Source organism: Camelina sativa, chromosome 1 (genome assembly GCF_030686135.1).
Source record: "Camelina sativa cultivar CO46 ecotype springtype chromosome 1, ASM3068613v1".
NCBI classification, from domain to species: domain Eukaryota; kingdom Viridiplantae; phylum Streptophyta; class Magnoliopsida; order Brassicales; family Brassicaceae; genus Camelina; species Camelina sativa.
This window is the reverse complement of record NC_141880.1, coordinates 9,970,688-9,989,333: the sequence shown is the minus strand read 5'-3', so window position 1 is coordinate 9,989,333 and position 18,646 is coordinate 9,970,688. Positions and strand designations below refer to the sequence as shown.

Genomic DNA, 18,646 nt, shown 5'->3' with positions numbered 1-18,646 from the left:
AAAAAGTAGGAACTATGAGCTTCTAAGATTGTCCACATAGGATTTTAATCATTCAATCATGATTAACTACTTTATTATTTAATATTTCTGAAAAATATAGTATTTTTTTATTATTAAATGCTTTTTAGAGAAAAGAAAAAATATAGTCTACGGGAAAAAAACTATTTACAACATCTCACATCGGCTAGAAAAGTTTTTGTAAACAAATTTTATATTATTTATGCATGCATATAAGTTGTAGATATCTGTATGTTCATTGATATACAATCATAATGCTGAAAAAGGATATACAATCATAATATCCACAAATTATATCATCATTTTTGAGATTAAAATAATCAGTAATGAATACACAATATTATATTTCAAACAAAGCATCATCTCAAACAAAGGATCAAATAAATTTGATTAATTTAATTTATATCAATCGTGATTTTTGATGTTCTTATCGATTACAATTCGAGATTTAGTTTGGTAGAAAAGGTGTCAAAACTCTCTTTATAAATTTGTGCCGAGACACGTGAAAGTCGGTCTACAATATTCGACTAGACGAGTCAAATAAGACGAGAGTAACAAGTTAAAAGAGAAAAGACGAACTAAGTAGCTCGTCCAACTTAAGCTATCGACGAGTCTACCGTCAATTGCTTGTCGTTTTCTCTAACCGTTTCTTCCTTTTTTTTGTCCTCCCCTTTTTAGGTGTTTTACACTAGTATTTATAGGGTATTGCGTCAGTTCGTCCATTGGAAAGACTGGAATACCCTCGCTCACATTCCAATAGTTTTTGGGCTTTTGTAAATGTTCATGGACGCGGGCTTATGTGGGAGTGAGAATCCACCCCCAATAATAATGATCACTAACGAAACTAACTATACTTATTTTGATTATACTTCAAACTTTGAAATTGATACAATGTGGAAACTAGTTTTATAAAGAACAAGCTTACCACTTAAATTCCAGCCAAAAATATCTCATTTTCCCAAGAATAGGAACTCGAAAAAATCTCCATGGATTGGAATCTAATTTTATAAAGAACAAACTCAACACTTAAATTCCACCCGAAACTATGTTATTTGTAACATGCCGACATTACCCCTCTTAGTGGGCTTTATGTCCACTCTCGTCCCTTGTACCCACCTCTTTTGGTTGGTCCCATGTCCACTTCTGGCCCGTAAGCCACCTATATTGGACGACTAATTTGCCACATTGTAAAAGTTTTAAAATTTTGTTTACCTACCCTACAAAATCACCACATAATATTTTTTCATATTGCAATGCAATGAAGCACTGTTGAAGCCGTGATGTGGACATCGGGTAGTGTATCCCTTGAAACATTCCCAAGCTTCACTGAATGTTTCATTGTTCTTCTGAACAAAGCTGAAAATGTCATTTCTCAGCCTTGCGGTTCTGGAGTTGGAGAAGAATTTGGCAAAGAATGCCTTCTTGCACGCTTCCCAAGTGGTGATGGACTCCTTAGGGAGCGATTTCTCCCAGATGTGTGCTTTGTCTCCCAAAGAGAATGGGAAAAACCTGTGCTTGAATCCATCTTCACTGACTCCATTGATCTTAGTGAGGCTACAGAGCCTATCAAATTCATCCAGATGATCCAATCGGTCCTCCATTGGCAATCCATGAAACTTATTACTCTGTATCATCTGGATGAGACTACTCTTGATCTCAAAATTGTTGTTCTGCACAATTGGTGGCACAATGCCATTCCTTTGAGTGTGAGTAGTTGGAGCATCTCCTGCTCCTATATTGGTCCTTGCTTGAGGAGCTGGTGGACCGTTCTGATTATTCATCGTCTCCTCAATGATTGCTGGTTCTGGTTGAACTTGTTGTTGTTTGAGGAGCCTAGCTCTGTCGATGTTGTCGATGAAAGGACTCAGGTTCTGGCTACCTCTGGATCGTGTTTGCATGCACAGGTAGTTGTCTGAGTGTGTACACGAGGATCAACTCGATCCAGGTGATCAAGTGACGGGTCGGGTGGGTGCTCAGGTTGTACCTAAGATTCAAAACAAACGCTGCGAAAGCAAACAAGTCAGTATCCAAACCAAATATAAACAAAAGAACTTGATCTAGAAAGTGCTGAAATCCTAAACGTAGCAAAATGAAATCAACCAAATGGCAACGGCGCCAAATTGATAGTAGGGTTTTCACCTAGGGTATCAATTCCCTATGCAGTTGTAGTACAAAGGGTTATCAATCCAAATGGTTGTCTATTGCTAGCAGGAAGGATATGATCAGAACAATACAAGTCAAGCCAAGCAGATAGGGTTTTTGTTCTAACAGTCCTAAAATAAATAAAAGAAAGGAATATAAACAAAGAAACCACATCACCTAAGCACTTAAGGCAGGCAGTCGAGTACATGATCGAATGGGGTGATCGAGTAAGCAAATGAGATATGAACAGCTCGAGGTATTACTCGATGCAGGTTATCGTGTACCTGATCGGGTAAGACGTCGAGTAAGTAAAGAAAATGTAAACAAATAAAATACGAAAGCTTCTAAGGATGGGGTAATCGAATCCTAAGTATTCTAGACCAGTACAAATGCCTTACATGCCTCAAGAAATTATTTCCTAGACAATGAATCTCTAAAACCTTGTCACCACACTCTTGCACTAGCAACAATCAACCTTGATCACTTACCACACTCTCGCACTAGCAATATGAACAAGTAGGCATTAAGAAAGATTCATTATTGTCAGTAAACTCAAACTCATCTAATCCCTTACTTAGAGTCAAGTAAACCTCTAGCATTGGCTAATTCACGCATTTCATCTACACCTCTCGGTCGTTGAAACACCCTAGATCTAATCTCAACCTCTCGGTCTGTTGACAACATTAAGAACACCAACCTAGAAGGAAATCTATCAATCATTTACAATCAAACTAAGGCATCCTAACCGATCAAGAACACAAAATCATCTATCCCATCCCTAGAAACTTTACTACACTACTCGGACATGATAACAAGGAACAAAATAACGGAAACGAATGAAACTTGCATTGTATTAAAAGATAGAGTAGAGTAGAAAGAGTACAAGATAAAAATCTAAGAAAACTATAAAAACTATGAAATAAAAATGGAAAATGAAAAGGAAAATGTTTGAGTCGCTCAGTTCTCTCACAGAAGCTATCGCTCTCTGGTTTGAGGGTCTGCGGCGTGCTTCTTTGCGAGCTAGGAGAGGAGGGAGTTTATATATGGAAACCCTTTTGACCTAGCTTCCCAGACATGCCCGATGGTCTACTCGATGGGGTACACGAGGGTGAAGTCAGGTTACTTTTCGGGTGGATCTTCGGGTTGTTCTTCATGCTCTCGGATCCTCCTCGATCGTGTTGGGGTTCGGACTTGTTCTTGCAGCTCGATGGCTCCTTCGGGTACATACTCAGATTGTACTTGTTTTCCCCCATTTTTGGCTCTTTAGCACCTGTTTTCATCCAAAATATGCAAATGCAGAAATGCAACACCCTAAATGGTCTAAAAGTGAATTCCTACAGTTAATGACCTAAAAATGCTAAGTTAGAGTTATGAACAATGCAAAATATGGATAAAAAAGGATGCTAAAAATATATAAATTAGAGAGTTATCACAAACAGAGAGACAAGGATGAATAAAAACCTACAAGATCTTAGTACCCTCTTCCTTAATCGTTAATTTAAGCAGTCTGCTTAAGTCTTCTTCTTCACTCTTCCTCAATCGTTAACTTAATGAGTTATTCTCAGCAAAATGATCCTGCAAAAAAAATGGATTTCATATCAGAAAGACAAAAACAAGGCTAACCAAGTCGTCAGTTCCCTCACCGAGAATTGCCGTTGCGATCCGCCATCCACTGGTCGAGGCTGAGCTAACGGCCAAGAACGGATCATTGACAAAAATATCTTTCAACTTCGCAATCTCCGTCGCGAGAGAGAAGGAAAAAAAAGTGAAAGCATTTTTTTCTCTTTTATATTAAAAATTACACCTAACTAATACTGAACAATGGAGATGCTCTTAGTAACTTATCAACATTATATTCTTAGATTCTTTTTTATGGCAATGTTGAATTGATGAACTAATTTTGGGAAGAGAATCAAATGTTGCAAGCCATCAGCAAAAAAGAAGTCCATGTGTTGAAGTAATAAGCAGCATATCCTCTATGTGAAATACCAATGAAGTAATAAGCAACATATCCTCTATGTGAAATACCAATGAAACAATCTCACTGCCATAAAATCATAGCCATCAGCAAAGCACGTTTACTTGGTTATCCTGAATGTAAAAAAAATCTGATTCTTTCTTTACTTGCTAAATTAGTAAGAGATTGAAATAAGTGAGAAGAAAAAACGGAAACAAAGGATCCAGAAAGCCAAGATCTTTCATTCAAACACTAGACCTAGACGTAAGAAAAGATTATGATTCAGTTCTATAGTAATGCATTAAACCAAACCCAGTCAATACAAATACAATAGCTTACATAACTACTTTCACCAAATTAGACAATAGAGTTTCAAAGTTCACAAACCCATCACAATACTAATAAGAACTTCAATCATCATAGCCAAAAGCTAATCTCGCCCTTCACTTCGTTGGGCATCAACAAATCCCCTAACCTCTCAGCATTTCAACACTTGTCTCCCTCGCCTTACAATCCCAAAAGCTAATCTCGTCATTCACTTCCTTGGTCTTCATATTAGACTCATTACTATGTACAACTTGCCGAACACTACTATGTTCCCTTCTTGCAAACAAAACTGCTTGGAGTTGTGACAACCCGTCCCGCGGACTCCACTAGCCCACCGCTAGCCGCCCTAACGGATCATCTGTGGACCCCACCAGCCCACCGCTAGCCGCCCAAACGGACTCCAAGCTGGCCCTGCAGGGCATCGATCGTAACCCATCATTGTGGATATCCCAATCCACCAGTAGGTTATTGGTGCGCCAGACGTTCCTCGAACCCTGATCTTCACCCTTTAACAACCTTCCCACATGACAAGCTGTCACCAATTGATGTAACAACCCGTCCCATGGACCCTACGAACGGTCCGTTAGGACAGTTAGGGGTGGGCTAGTGGGGTACACGGGACGGATTGTCACATAAAAATCGATTTTTATGCAGCTAAAATATTTGTTATAAGAGAGAGAAGAACTCATTAACACAAACTATGGTTGGATATTTTTTTTTTTAATCTTCTATTTATATAAATATATTTTTGAATAAAAGTCTTCTATGTATATTCTTTCATATTATCCAAAAAAAAACATATGAAATGGTGGTGTTTGAAATATATTTTCGAATTTGTTGGCAAAAAAAAACAGAAAATATATTTTCGAATTTGGTGTCTTCAGGGCATAAAATGAATTTAGAAAGTGATATGGGCCTTTAGGGGTAATCTCATCTAAATGGGCCGAAATTGATGTTGAAATGATCAAATTAGGGTTTTTTTTGGTGTGCTCGAACACTATATAAACACAATCATCTCTCTTAAATTAGGGTTTCTTCGTTGCGGTGGTGTGAGAGAAACCGAAACAATGGTGAAGTTTCTGAAGCAGAACAAAGCCGTGATCCTCCTCCAAGGCCGTTACGCCGGGAAGAAGGCAGTGATCATCAAATCCTTCGACGACGGAAACAGCAGCCGCGGTTACGGACACTGTCTCGTAGTGGGACTGAAGAAGTATCCGAGCAAAGTCATTCGAAAGGACTCCGCGAAGAAGACGGCGAAGAAGTCACGTGTCAAATGTTTCATCAAGCTCGTGAATTACCAGCATCTGATGCCTACTCGTTACACGCTCGATGTGGATCTGAAGGAAGTCGCGACTGTCGATGCTCTTCAGAGCAAGGATAAGAAGGTGACTGCTCTTAAGGAAGCTAAGGCTAAGCTTGAGGAGCGTTTCAAGACTGGGAAGAACAGGTGGTTCTTTACCAAGCTCAGGTTCTGAAGTGCCTTTGAGATTTTATCTTTATCGGATTTTATAATTTACAATTTTTGTTTTTACTTCTATAGAATGAATGCGGATCATGGTTGTGTTAAGACGTTTCGGTTGGAATTGAAGTTGGATTTGTCTTTTGAATTGTGATCATGTTTTGCTATTTTGATTGCCTTAATCGTATCCGGTTTAATAGCTGAATTGATTACATTACTGTTAAAGAGTGTGGAGTAAGTATTGCCTTCAATCATCACCACTTATTGATTATGAACCAAGGATAAGCTTTTGTATTGTTTTACAGTCTTAGGTTTCTGCTTGATAAGTATTATTTGTAGTCTCTGTTCTTTAACAGAGACTACAGAGATGCAGAGTCTCTCTGTAGAAGCATGTTTTAGTGTTATAGATAGATAGTGTTGTAACCAGTAACTGCATAAGAAGCTAGAGAGGTGATTTGAATCTTTTCTTCAACCATGTTGTTTAGCTGTTAAAGATTGGAAATTAATTTCTTCCTTGGATATGAATATAAAGAAGTTAGGAGATGATTATGATGTGTTAGTGTGGAACTGCCATTTTTATCTTGACAATTAAGATAAGTAGCAGTGCCTAATACATTTCTGAAACTTGAGTTATGCAACCAAATCTCCTTGGACAAAAGTTATGCGACTCAATAGCAAAGCGAAATACCAACTATTTCCATCTTTTCTTAAACAAAACGAAAATTGAATGTTCCATCCCTATCCCAATACCTCCCTATTATTACCTCTAAACGTTGAATCTTCTGTGCAGAGCCAAGATGAAAGCTAATTATCTTTGTAACTAGCCTGCCTCATATTCATTCATTTCACTACTTGAAGATAACAAATCATTAGCTTCAACTTAACTACAATGCAAGTATTTTATATAATCTACTTGTCATCTTTCAGAACCAAAGTAGGAGTTTAGGTTGATTGTTATTGACGATCTTGATTAGCTTGTAAAAAGGTTGTCTCTCACTTCATATTGTTCACGATGACATTTTTTTAACATTTGTTTTCATGTTAAATTGAATTTCAGGGAAGTTGTAATGAGGTAATGATGAATTTTGTTTAAACATTAATCCATTGTTTATGACTTTTCTGAAATAGAACAAATATATAAGATGTAGAGCAAGGACAGATTTTGTTTCTGTCAAAAAATTAATATATACAAATTTGTTTTTATTTTAAATTGGTGTTATTAACTATAAAAACCTACATAACTAAAATCATAATTGAACATCTAATAGTATAATTGTCAAAAAGAATTCAAAATGAATAATGTCTAAAAAAAATTTACTTTATAAAAAAGTTACGTAACATTCTAAAACTAATTTTGAATTCTTTTTGACAATATATTTGTATTTAATAACTAAACTTTTTAAAAATGGTCAAAGAAAGTTATTTTATGAAATTAAAATGTTAATTTTTGTATTCAACCTCTAATTAATTTTATGATAAAAGACCTTGAACAAACAATAAATATTATTAACCCAAAATCATTTTGAGAGGACAAAAATTAAAAGATACCCCCACATAAAGTCAGTTATCATCATATCAGACCTTATACTTTACATAAATTATCACTTTAGTCCTCAAATTAAAAAAAAAAACCGATTTAACCACAAAAACAAGTTTAAGCCAAAACACTAGAGAGATTTAGATTTAATTTTGGAATAGAAAAATAAATAAAAGTTGTCGTTTTTATAAACCAGAAAAGCTGCCCAACTTGTTTCTTCTATCGAACCCTAATCGAGCCGGGTCATCTCATAAAATTTCTTCGACATTGCATTCCTCCGTCGTCTTCAGATCCTTCCCCGCTGTTCCTTAACCTCTTCTTCTCCGGTCGATTCCACCTTCTCCTTCCCCGGAACCGAAGTCCTTGTACCGGAATTTCATCCAGTTTCTTTTGTTTACCGAACCGATTTGTCGCGTAACCAACCCGGTCACGAACCCCTAAACCAAAAAGGTTCGTTCTTTGTTTGTTTGTTCTTACTAGAGATGAATTATTCAAAAACAAACTCAGAAATTTACGATTTTGCTGCACTGGGGTTATGAATTTTGCGTTTTTCAAAGCTCTTGCGCTGATGGGTCGATTCAATATAATCCGATTTGTATCGAATGAACGAAAATTTAACATTTTTGTTACGAAATTTGCGAGCTTTATATTATATCCAGCAGCTGAGTTCCTCTTATAAGTTGTGTGATCTCGTAATGTGGAGGATCTAGGGTTTTTGGAATCAGCAATGTGAATTTGATGGGTTCTTTGTTTTTTGCGAGTTTTTTTGTAGGATGGATTCGGATTTAGAGCCTGTAGCTCTTACACCGCAGAAACAAGACAGTGCGTGGAAGCACTGTGAAGTTTACAAATATGGTGATAGAGTTCAGATGAGATGTCTTTACTGTCGTAAGATGTTTAAAGGAGGTGGTATTACAAGGGTTAAGGAACATCTTGCTGGTAAGAAGGGACAAGGCACGATCTGTGATCAAGTCCCTGATGAGGTTCGTCTCTTCTTGCAGCAGTGTATTGATGGTACTGTGAGACGTCAGAGGAAGAGGCGTAAATCGAGTCCTGATCCCTTGCCTATAGCTTATTTCCCTCCTTGTGAAGCTGAAACTCAGGTTGTTGCTCCTTCTGATGTGGACAATGGTTTTAAATCGCCGGGTTCTGATGTGGTTGCTGGTCAAAGCACGGGGAGGACGAAGCAGAGAACTTACAGGAGTAGAAAGAATAATGCTTTTGAGAGGAATGATTTGGCTAATGTTGAGGTTGGTGTTGGGAACAGTATGAGTGACTTGCTTGGTCGAGATATGGACAATTTGATTCCTGTGGCTATTAGTAGCGTGAAGAACATTGTGCATCCGTCTTCTAAAGACCGGGAGAAAACAGTTCATATAGCCATGGGACGGTTTCTGTTTGATACTGGAGCTGATTTTGATGTGGCTAATTCTGCTAATTTCCAACCGTTTATGGATGAAATTGTTTCTGGAGGGTTTGGTGTTTCTAGTCCCACATGTGAAGACCTCAGAGGCTGGATTTTGAAGAGTTGCGTAGAGGAAGTGAAGAAAGAAATTGATGAATGTAAGTCTCTGTGGAAAAAGACAGGCTGTTCTGTTCTAGTTCAAGAATTAAACTCCAACGAAGGCTGCTTTAAGATCCTCAAGTTTTTGGTTTACTGCCCGGAGAAAGTAGTGTTTCTGAAATCCGTTGACGCATCGGAGATGTTAGATTCTGAGGATAAGTTGTTTGAGATACTTAAGGAGGTGGTTGAAGAGATAGGTGATAGCAATATTGTTCAAGTGATTACCAAATGTGAAGACCATTACGTCGCTGCTGGGAAAAGGTTGATGGATGTGTATCCTTCTTTGTACTGGGTTCCTTGTGCTGCAGACTGCATAGACAAGATGCTGGAAGGATTCGGAAAGATGGACTGGATAAGCGAGATTATCGAACAAGCTCGAACTGTCACAAGAATTATTTACAATCATAGTGGTGTTTTGAATCTGATGAGGAAGTTCACTTTTGGCATTGATATTGTGCAACCAGGCGTTACCAGTTCAGCCACAAATTTTACAACAATGGCAAGAATTGCTGATCTAAAACCCCATTTGCAGGCTATGGTTACTTCATCCGAGTGGAACGATTGTTCATATTCGAAGGAAGCAGGTGGATTAGCAATTACTGAGACTATCAATGATGAGGGTTTCTGGAAAGCAATAACATTGGCAACCTATATAACTGGTCCTCTTTTGCGGGTTTTGAGGATAGTTTGTTCTGAAAGGAAGCCTGCAATGGGGTATGTCTATGCAGCGGTATACAGAGCAAAGGAAGCAATTAAGACACATATGATACACAAGGAGGATTACACCATCTACTGGAAAATTATTGATAGGTGGTGGTTGCAACAACATCGTCTTCCTTTACATGCTGCTGGTTTCTATCTTAACCCAAAGTTCTTCTATAGCATTGACGAAGAAATGCGTAGTGAGATCCATTTAGCTGTGGTTGATTGTATAGAGAAGTTGGTCCCTGACGTCAACATTCAAGATATAATCATTAAGGACATGCACTCTTACAAGAACGCTCTTGGGATTTTCGCAAGGAACTTAGCAATCAGAACTCGTGACACTATGCTTCCTGGTACACCAATATCTTTCTTATTTATTGAAATCTCATTAAGACTTCTTCATATGTGTTCAAGTGTATCGTATGTACTTAACTTGTTCTTTATCATTTAGCTGAATGGTGGTCTACATATGGAGAAAGCTGTTTGAACCTGTCACGTTTTGCTATACGCATTCTGAGTCAGACATGCAGCTCATCGATTGGCTCAGTGAGAAACCTGACACTAATCTCCCAAATATATGAAACAAAGAATTCCATTGAGCGACAACGGCTCAGTGATCTTTTATTTGTTCAGTATAATATGCGCCTCAGACGACTGTAAGTTTGAATTCTCTTACTCTTAGACACAGTGTTTCTTCAAAACAGAACTTAAAGGTTCTTTGTATGTCTCCTTTAGGGGCAGCAGTGAAAACAGCGGTGATGACACTGTAGACCCGTTATTACACAGCAACATGGAAGTTGTTGAAGACTGGGTTTCGAGAAACCAAGTTTGTATAGAAGGGAATGGAAGCTCAGACTGGAAGTCACTTGAGCCGATTAAGAGGACAGAAGAAGTAGCTGTTGTTATTGATGAAACAGAAGACTTGGGTTCAGGTAAAAGCTTCACATGTAGTAGAATCTTGTTTCTGAGAATACATATGTTGTTGACCATATATGTATTGATTGGTGTGAGACAAGTTGTTAAAAAAAGGTTTTGAATGAAATGTGAACAGGTTTCGATGATGCTGAGATATACAAGTTGGAAAAGGAAGCTAGCTATGAATGTGGTTATTCGGAGAATCTGTTCACTTGAACTTCACCTCTCTCTCTCTCTGTAATCATCATAGGGTTTAAATTTGTGATTCCTCTTAGAGTTTGATTTGTATTATTAATAGAAGTTTTTACCAATTTAAGTTGTATCCCAGAAACTAATAATTACAGGATTCTTCTTCTTCTTCTGATTGTTGGTGATTGAAATGTTGTTTGGACATAAGCTAATCTTTATTCTTAAAACGGTTTCAAGTGAAAAAAGTGGTTAAATTTAGATATATGAAAAAAAAATAAAAAAATTTCAGATACTATATATATAAAGAAGTATTATCCTCAAGAGTCTTATCTTCACGTTTGGTCCTGAGAAGAGTAAAGATGGAAGGGATAAGCCATATTGCACTCCCTGTTCTAGGAATTGTCGCAGTCTCCGTTGTAACCTTCTATGCCGTTAGCTTCGCTGAGATCCGAGAGGTTAGTCATTATTATGAAACAACTCCTTGATTTCTTTGAGTAGAGAGTGCTCGCTCATTAAGCAATCGTCTTTGGTGTCATTTTGTTTTGTTTTTTTGTTTTTTTTTTTGTGGCAACATGGTCTTTATTAACGTTGTCCCTTTAACAATGAATTTATGCAGAAATCGTTTAAAGATGTGTATGACTCGGAGAACAAAGATGGAGCAGGGTTCAAGACTTCTTTAAGTTCGAGGGAGAGAAGATCAAGAAGAGAAGCAAGTAAAAAACGTCCTAAATCTTGATTTGCAAATGTCCCAGAGACCAAAACTATATCGTAAATGTTTTCTAATCAAAGAGACTCTCTTTTAAGTCAATGATATTTTTGTTTTTCTGGGTTTTCAATTTATATACATTTTATCAAATCTGGAAGACTGGAACATCTATGTTTTGTCCTAATGTTGTTACTGATGTAGCTGCGTATGGTCATGTGTGGCTTACTGTTTCTTCATCTTTGGTTTGGTCAGATATTGGTTCTGACTTTCTGATCACATCGTGAGAAGTCCCATTCTAATCATATTTGCTAGAAAATTTGGATCTATTTTTTTCTGAAAACGACTTCACCAACGTCTGGAACAAAAACGCTGATAGTTGTAGAAGAACCCTGAAAACGTGTTATCACTGCACGCTGAGCAAGAGCTGACTCGTCGTCAAACTTTCGTCTCTTTGGCTCTGCTTCCTCAGGTAAAGGCACAGCCGGAGGTGGTGCAGTCTTTGGCTCTGGTTCCTCAGGTAAAGACACAGCAGGAGGAGGTTGCATTAAAGGGGATAGACTCTGCTCACAAGCTCGACCAGGAATAGCCAGTTTAAAGCTGACGTGTGGTGGTGGGATTGGGACACCATCTATGGCAGCAAAACAGTCAAGAGAACTTACAAAATCATTCAAACAACCCATAGCCAAATCCAGTCCCTCTTGCTGGAAACGATCCACCCAATCGAAAAAACTCTCAAGAACGGTGTCCGCATCAAACCTTTTCCAAGGCAACAATACTCTGGAATAAAACTCAACAAGCTGACTGCAGAAACAAAACCTGCTACCACTGGTCGGCTCCATAAACTCAAACTCTTGAGTTGTCTTCTTCTCAGCCACTCTAGTCATCAAAGCCCACATAAAAACCACGCCATACCGTGCCTCAAACTGCGCCGTGACCTTAATAATACATACCTCCTTGCGTGTGAAACACAACCCATCGTGAAATGTAGTAGTTGCAGGTCTTAGAGGAGGTTCCCTAAAAGGATGAGGCTTAGGATCATCAAGATCGAGATCTACACAATACTGATGAATAGTAGTAGCACCTCGAGATCTCTTTGGAGGAGGCAGCACAAGGGTACCAGGCCCCCTTAGTATTGGTGGGATCATTTTAATCAAACGGTGTACCGGTGGTGGCATGACAACACGATACTCTTCATCATCAAAGTGAGCAAAACAGTCAACAACACCCACAAAGGCAAGCAAACCGGCTTCCTCCTCCATCTCCAGGACTCGGAGAATTTCTAAAAACCTCACAAGAACGTTTGCCGTACAAGCCCAGAGTAGAAATAGTACCTCCTATCAGATAGCTGCATAAACCCAAACTGACGGTTCAAAACCACTTCCTTGCGCAAACCTCGTTTGAAATACAACCCATACCTAGCCACAAACTGCGCTGTGAGCATAATAGTACCAAGCTCCTTGAGTGTGATCCCCTTTGCAGGGAATCTAAATGAAGGTCGAAAAAGAAAGGGTTCTAGTGCATCATCATCTACACAACAATCTTGAAGATTCTGAGGGTTACAGAGCTGAGATCCCATAAACTTTGAAAGGCGTTCAGGTTGTGGCAGGATATAATCAAAGGAGGCACCATACATGTGAGTAAAAAAGTCAAGACCACCAACAAACGCATGCAAATCAACGGTAGCCATCTCAACTCCGTCCTCCAGCTTCTCCAACTGAAGACATTTTGAGAAAAACTCAAGTACCCCGGAGGTACAACCATCCTCAGTCCTCAACAGCTGATCCGAAGGCAGTAACACTCTGGAATAACGATATTCAATCAGATTGAAAAATCTTGACTTGTTGTTCCGATCATCATCAGTTTGTTTCAGAAACTCAAACAGAGGATTCATAACCACTTTCTTCATCAAATCACGACGAAACCGCGGACCATACCGAGCCACAAACTGTGCTGTGAGCTTAATGATACCAAGCTCATTGAGTGTGATATGGTTTTCAAAGAATTCATATTCACGAGATCGAGGTCTTCTTAGCTCAACAGGTTGCGCTTGAGTAGTAGTAGTAGTAGTAGGCTGGTTAAATCCGAGTGGGTGAATCTCTGGATAATGGAGCATCATGGATGAAAGGTATGCAGGTTCTGTTATAGTCTTCATCATCAAAGTGAGCAAAACGGTCAACACCACTGACTAAAGCATGCAAATCGATCAAAGCCATCACATTACCTTTCTCCAGCTTTTCCAACTGAAGAAGGTTGAAAAAAGCCGGAAAAAGACCAATAAAGCTAGCATCATTGGTTATGAGAGTTTCAGTAAAAGGCCTTAACACAGTAGCGTAGGCACGAACAAGGTCGTAATAGTAATTAAACCTGGTACTAGACCGCTCCAAAAACTCAAACTGGGGTTTGTAATAGCCCAGTTTCTGTCTCAAACCACGCAGAAAAAACCAGCCGTACCGCACCACGAACTGCGCTGTGAGCTTAATAATACCAAAGTCCTTGATTGAGAGGCCATCAGATTTCTTAGGATAACGAAAAGAGTGACACCGATAACGATGAGCAGTCAACAACGGGAAATATACTTCCTTGCGGTATTTGTTAAGCTTTTGCTTGTAGAATGGGTGACAAGGGTCTGAGTCACACAAAAAGCTATAATTTTTTCCATTATAATTGTTATCAATGGACATGAGCGTCTTCTCAACTCCAACCCTTTTTGGGATCTAACAAGAACGCTATGGCAAACGGAGAGAGAACAACGACTTGGAGAGATCTAACAAGGAAACGAAAAAGATCTCAACCGAAGAACCACCTAGGCATCTCTTTTTAAACTGAACTTAGAGACAGTTGGCTAGTCAATGGGCCCGATAGAAGGAAGGCATCTTTCCTTTTTTTTTTTGGTTCACGATCGAGTCATGTGGTGAAAGAGAGCTCTGAAATAAAGCTGGAACCTTTATTATTATGCATATATAATTATCGAATTGTGTAAAGCTAGTGAGTGACAAAAACAATTCATAAGGAAAGATGACAGAACATAGAAAAACTTTTTTCATCAACATCATTAGACTCTCTGCTTCTTTACTTCTTGTGCTGAGCCTTGAGTTCTTTTACCTTCTTTTCAGTTTCCTTCAATGCTTTCCCGTAGATAGAGATCAACTGGAAAAATGATCAAAACCCCAAGGAGGGAAGAAGAAGAAGGAAGCAGAGTGTTTTAGGGAACAAGTCACCAGATTTAGCATAAAAAAAGGCATGATACTGTCTCAAATTTTACCTCGTCGATCTCTTCAGGTGAGATAATGAGCGGTGGAGACATCATAATGCTATCACCTGCTACACGGACTAACATACCTCGCTTTTGGCACTCAGCTCCAAAGTATGCCCCAACACCTGTGAATATGGTGTAGCGATTTAGATGGCAATGAGTTTAGGAGAAGAGACTTTTAGTTTGGTCATGAGAGAGATTTTACCCCATTCTGGTGGAAATGGTTCGTTTGGGGATTTGTTGTCTGCAAACTCAGTCCCAAGAATCAAACCTGTTCCTCTTATCTAGCCAACCATCCCAAATGCCCTTAGTCAAATACTTCTAAAAGACAAAAACTGGTAAGTAAAGACCAAGAGAAATAGTACCTCTCCAATAATAGGACTACTAGGGGCAAAAGCTTTAAGACCATCTTGAAACCTTGGGGCAATTTTGGCGACATACTCTGGTATGTTCTTCTCCCTGTAATATAAAAATATAAAACGTCAAAAAAGTGTTGTAAGAATAGAAAATGGAGAAACTTAAATCACCTGAGTGTCAGGTTCTTAGTTTATGGAAAATCACAATCTAAAAACTGGCTCACTTAAAAAGAACGAGCAAAGTGACAAAAGCTTACTTGTATATCTTTAATGCTTCAATTGCTACGGCACATGAAACTGGATGACCAGAATAAGTGAATCCATGCGAGAAAGCACCTGAAAATAGAAAAAGTATTTAAGATCAGAACATTGGAATACTACTACCACAGTGAGCATTTATTAGTTTACAAAAGTACCTAGCTTGTTGCTTTGGGAATAGATGACATCTGCCACTTCTTGACTCATAAGAATGGCTCCAATCGGCATATATGCTGAAGAAAGTGCCTGCATTTTAATAACATTTACAACATGTCAGGGATATTATGCCAACAGAGATAAAAAAGCTACTACTCAGCTTGCAAAATTTCACCTTAGCTAAGGACACAAGATCTGGCTTGATGTTGTATTTGTCACAGCCAAACATTGTCCCGAGCCTTCCAAAAGCGCATATCACCTTAAAAGCCAAACAAAATGAAAAAAAAGATAGTGATATATTTTCTTGTGATCGATTTTGGGGTCATGATCCTGTGTGTCGACTGATAGTTTCATAGGCACATACCTCATCAGCGATGAACAAGATATCATATTTTTTAACAACAGCTTGGATCTGCAGCATATAAAGAGAAATTGGAATGGCAAATATATCACATCCACAAAGATCTAACCACTAAACCACATAATCATTCTAGTGGTACTTAATACCGACAAAGATTCAGAAAAGGACCTTTTCAAAGTAGGTAGCAGGTGGAGGTATCACACCCCCAGCACCCATGACTGGCTCAGCTATAAAAGCACCAATCTAGTAAGAAGACATTTCTGTTAGATTGAGATACCAAAATTATCTTTAATGCATAAAGACTGACATTCACGTAAGATATTATTGAATGTTTACAGTTTCTGGCCCCTCTTTGATGATAAGATCCTCTAAATTTTTGGCTAATCTGGTTGAGAAGTCCTCTTCCGATTCGCCTGCACAAACAATTCCAAGGTTAAACTAAAAGTAATACTCTTCTTTTAGAATGGAAGCGAGAATCACTCATACCTGGAAGATGGAAACGCCAATAATGAGGGCAATCTGTGTGCAGCACAAATGGTGCAGGTAAATCAAAATTTTGGTGCAGCGCTGGAAGGCTGGAACAACAGATAAAAGCTTTTAGGGAAACAAAATGAATCTTTACCACAGCTAAGAGCAATATTTGAGGAACTATATATATCCTACCCGGACAAACTTGCTGATATAAGAGTGGAGCCATGGTACCTGAAATCGTAACACCAAACTTATAAACACTTAAAAGATCTTATAAACACAGACAAACGAAAAATGACAAGCAAATATCCATTCTCACGATTTATTTCTAGCGATAAATTTTTTCTTCTCTGGCCTTCCAAGTGCGTTATTGTAATACCAAACCAGCTTTACCTGCATTATACATACAAGAGATTCATAAACAGCTCTTACAGGACAACAGGTTAGGTATTAAGTGATCAAGGTACTGCGTATAGTTATAGAAACCTGAGTATCATTGGCTTCTGATCCACTGTTTGTAAAAAATGCTTTCGCCATTTTGTTGGCCGTGAACATGTCTAAAAGATCCTTAGCAAGGTCCTGTTTTAGCAGGAAAAACAGATAGTGATCAAATTCTCTCAGATTAGCATCAAGTCTCTACTACCCTGAGTCTTAACAGCTCACAGAAAGTAGCAGCAGACTGTAGAAAAACATCATAATAATGACACAGAAGTAAAAAGTCTTGAGTACCAGAGAAGGTTTAGTAGTACGGTTCCAGAAGGAGTGATAAAATGGCAAGGTCTTCAACTGCTCAACAGCTGCAGAAACAAGCCTTTGCTCATTTCCTCCTGCAAAATTTTGAGTATCAATGAGACACTGAATCAATGACATAATGGTAAGACTTGCACACATATCCAGAAGTATGTAGTAATAGAAAGAAGAATACCTAAGGCAGTACACCAAAGACCAGCGAGAGAATCAAGATACTTTTTACCATTGTCATCAAACACATAACTTCCCTGTAAGAAGAATGCCACACTATTACATAACTGTTTGAACCAACATTAGCATAGTACAACGATGAATATTATGACACTTTGATATGTACCTCAGACTTAGCAATGATCAAGGGATGTACATCAGCACTCTGCCATCCAGCAGTAAAAGGTGCAAGCATATCATGCCCCTTAGACCTGCTCTTAACCAAAAACACAATTACCACTATTCATGATGTCTCGTTAAACCTAAACAAAGAAAGCCTCTAGTTTTCAACCCTCAAGCATCATAAAAAAAAAAAAAACACTCACCCAACTGAATTTTGCTTCTCAGGTGATGCCTCTGTAGTGAAGATCCTCCTAGAAGTAGAGTTCCCAGACATGCATGTTGCATACCTACTGTGCAAATTAACCTGCCATGAGAAAAAAGAGATAGAGAGAGAGATCTTATTAGCACTAATGTTTAAAAGCTACATGAATCACATCGCTATTATAAAACACTATTCACCACAAGAAAATTATTGGTTTCACATTTATATAAAAACATAATATATGAAAACCTTGTACCATGATTACTGGAGAATCCTAAACAGTATATACCCAAAAAGTTATGACCTTTTTTTTTATATCTTGATCCATGGTCAATTTGGTGTGTTTGAACAAAAAAAAAAATCACTTTTTTTTTATCACCCACACAAGTTTTTGGCATTTCAATGTTATTCTGAATCTTGATCTACTAAGCGCCACGAAGATGGAAACGGCAAAATAGAGTTAAAGAAGTTGAAGAAACAACCTGAGTGGTACGGGCCAAGCGTCGGAGGCTGTTGATGACAACCATTTTCAGTTCTCGGAAAAAAAAAAAGAGATCGAAGGAGAGAGTCTGAAGATTCCTGGAGACTCTGAGATTGGTTAAAAAACAGAGGATGATGTGATTATGAATCAATAAAAATATCTCTTTGAGTCCCATTTGATTTTGATCAGTGACGTGTCATTGAGTCATTTTATTATTAGGCCATGAATGTTTTACAAGTTTTTAAGTAGTTTTTGAATTCTAGTTTCTAGTTTTTAGATTTTAGACTTTGGTTTATGGTTTTTAGATTTTATGTTAAAAATTTATTAAAAAAAGAAAAATAGAAAAAAGAATTCAAGTCACGCTTAAAAATGAAAAACTAGTAAAACATAGATTTTGGTTTTTTTTTAAAAATTACCAAAAACCAACAAAATTTGGATTCCCTAATTTTTAGGAAATCCAATTTTTGCAAAATCTTGATTAGCTTTAAAATAGATTTTTAAAAAAT

General features: G+C 38.0%; 4 protein-coding genes, 1 non-coding gene and 1 pseudogene across 6 annotated transcripts; 4 read left to right on the top strand and 2 right to left on the bottom strand.

Moving 5' to 3' along the window:
* Positions 1–1,290: 1,290 nt before the first annotated feature.
* Positions 1,291–1,397, top strand: LOC147949718 (small nucleolar RNA R71). The gene has a single exon (XR_015565184.1). It is a non-coding gene; the product is annotated as a small nucleolar RNA R71 (small nucleolar RNA).
* Positions 1,398–5,436: 4,039 nt separating this feature from the next.
* On the top strand, positions 5,437–6,051 carry LOC104787244 (large ribosomal subunit protein eL27y). Its single transcript, XM_010512784.3, has one exon. The coding sequence runs from the start codon at positions 5,512–5,514 to the stop codon at positions 5,917–5,919; it is 408 nt and encodes a 135-aa protein (XP_010511086.1). The 5' UTR covers positions 5,437–5,511; the 3' UTR covers positions 5,920–6,051.
* Positions 6,052–7,564: 1,513 nt separating this feature from the next.
* On the top strand, positions 7,565–11,017 carry LOC104706438 (uncharacterized). Of its 2 annotated transcripts, none has more exons than XM_087507743.1 (5): positions 7,565–7,890; positions 8,213–10,062; positions 10,161–10,365; positions 10,445–10,641; positions 10,761–11,017. In XM_087507743.1, the coding sequence occupies exons 2-5, from the start codon at positions 8,214–8,216 to the stop codon at positions 10,838–10,840; spliced, it is 2,331 nt and encodes a 776-aa protein (XP_087363869.1). In that variant the 5' UTR covers positions 7,565–7,890; position 8,213; the 3' UTR covers positions 10,841–11,017. The 2 variants fall into 2 exon arrangements, with proteins under 2 accessions (XP_087363869.1, XP_010420938.2); XM_010422636.2 differs by having other exon boundaries at positions 7,570–7,890; positions 10,454–10,641.
* Positions 11,018–11,109: 92 nt separating this feature from the next.
* LOC109125577 (uncharacterized) lies at positions 11,110–11,669 on the top strand. The gene is made up of 2 exons (XM_019227474.2): positions 11,110–11,268; positions 11,430–11,669. Exons 1-2 carry the CDS (start codon positions 11,173–11,175, stop codon positions 11,547–11,549), a joined length of 216 nt encoding a protein of 71 aa, XP_019083019.1. The 5' UTR covers positions 11,110–11,172; the 3' UTR covers positions 11,550–11,669.
* A 50-nt stretch (positions 11,670–11,719) lies between these two features.
* Positions 11,720–14,569, bottom strand: LOC104787235 (uncharacterized; annotated as a pseudogene).
* On the bottom strand, positions 14,445–18,410 carry LOC109124790 (gamma-aminobutyrate transaminase POP2, mitochondrial). The gene is made up of 19 exons (XM_010512754.3): positions 18,142–18,410; positions 17,661–17,761; positions 17,462–17,546; positions 17,300–17,372; positions 17,104–17,201; positions 16,861–16,953; positions 16,694–16,767; positions 16,567–16,605; positions 16,390–16,478; positions 16,240–16,316; positions 16,072–16,146; positions 15,907–15,954; positions 15,718–15,801; positions 15,545–15,632; positions 15,386–15,464; positions 15,138–15,231; positions 14,978–15,056; positions 14,782–14,897; positions 14,445–14,666 (listed from the first exon to the last, which is right to left on the bottom strand). The coding sequence occupies exons 1-19, from the start codon at positions 18,313–18,315 to the stop codon at positions 14,589–14,591; spliced, it is 1,644 nt and encodes a 547-aa protein (XP_010511056.3). The 5' UTR covers positions 18,316–18,410; the 3' UTR covers positions 14,445–14,588.
* Between the last annotated feature and the right edge of the window lie 236 nt (positions 18,411–18,646).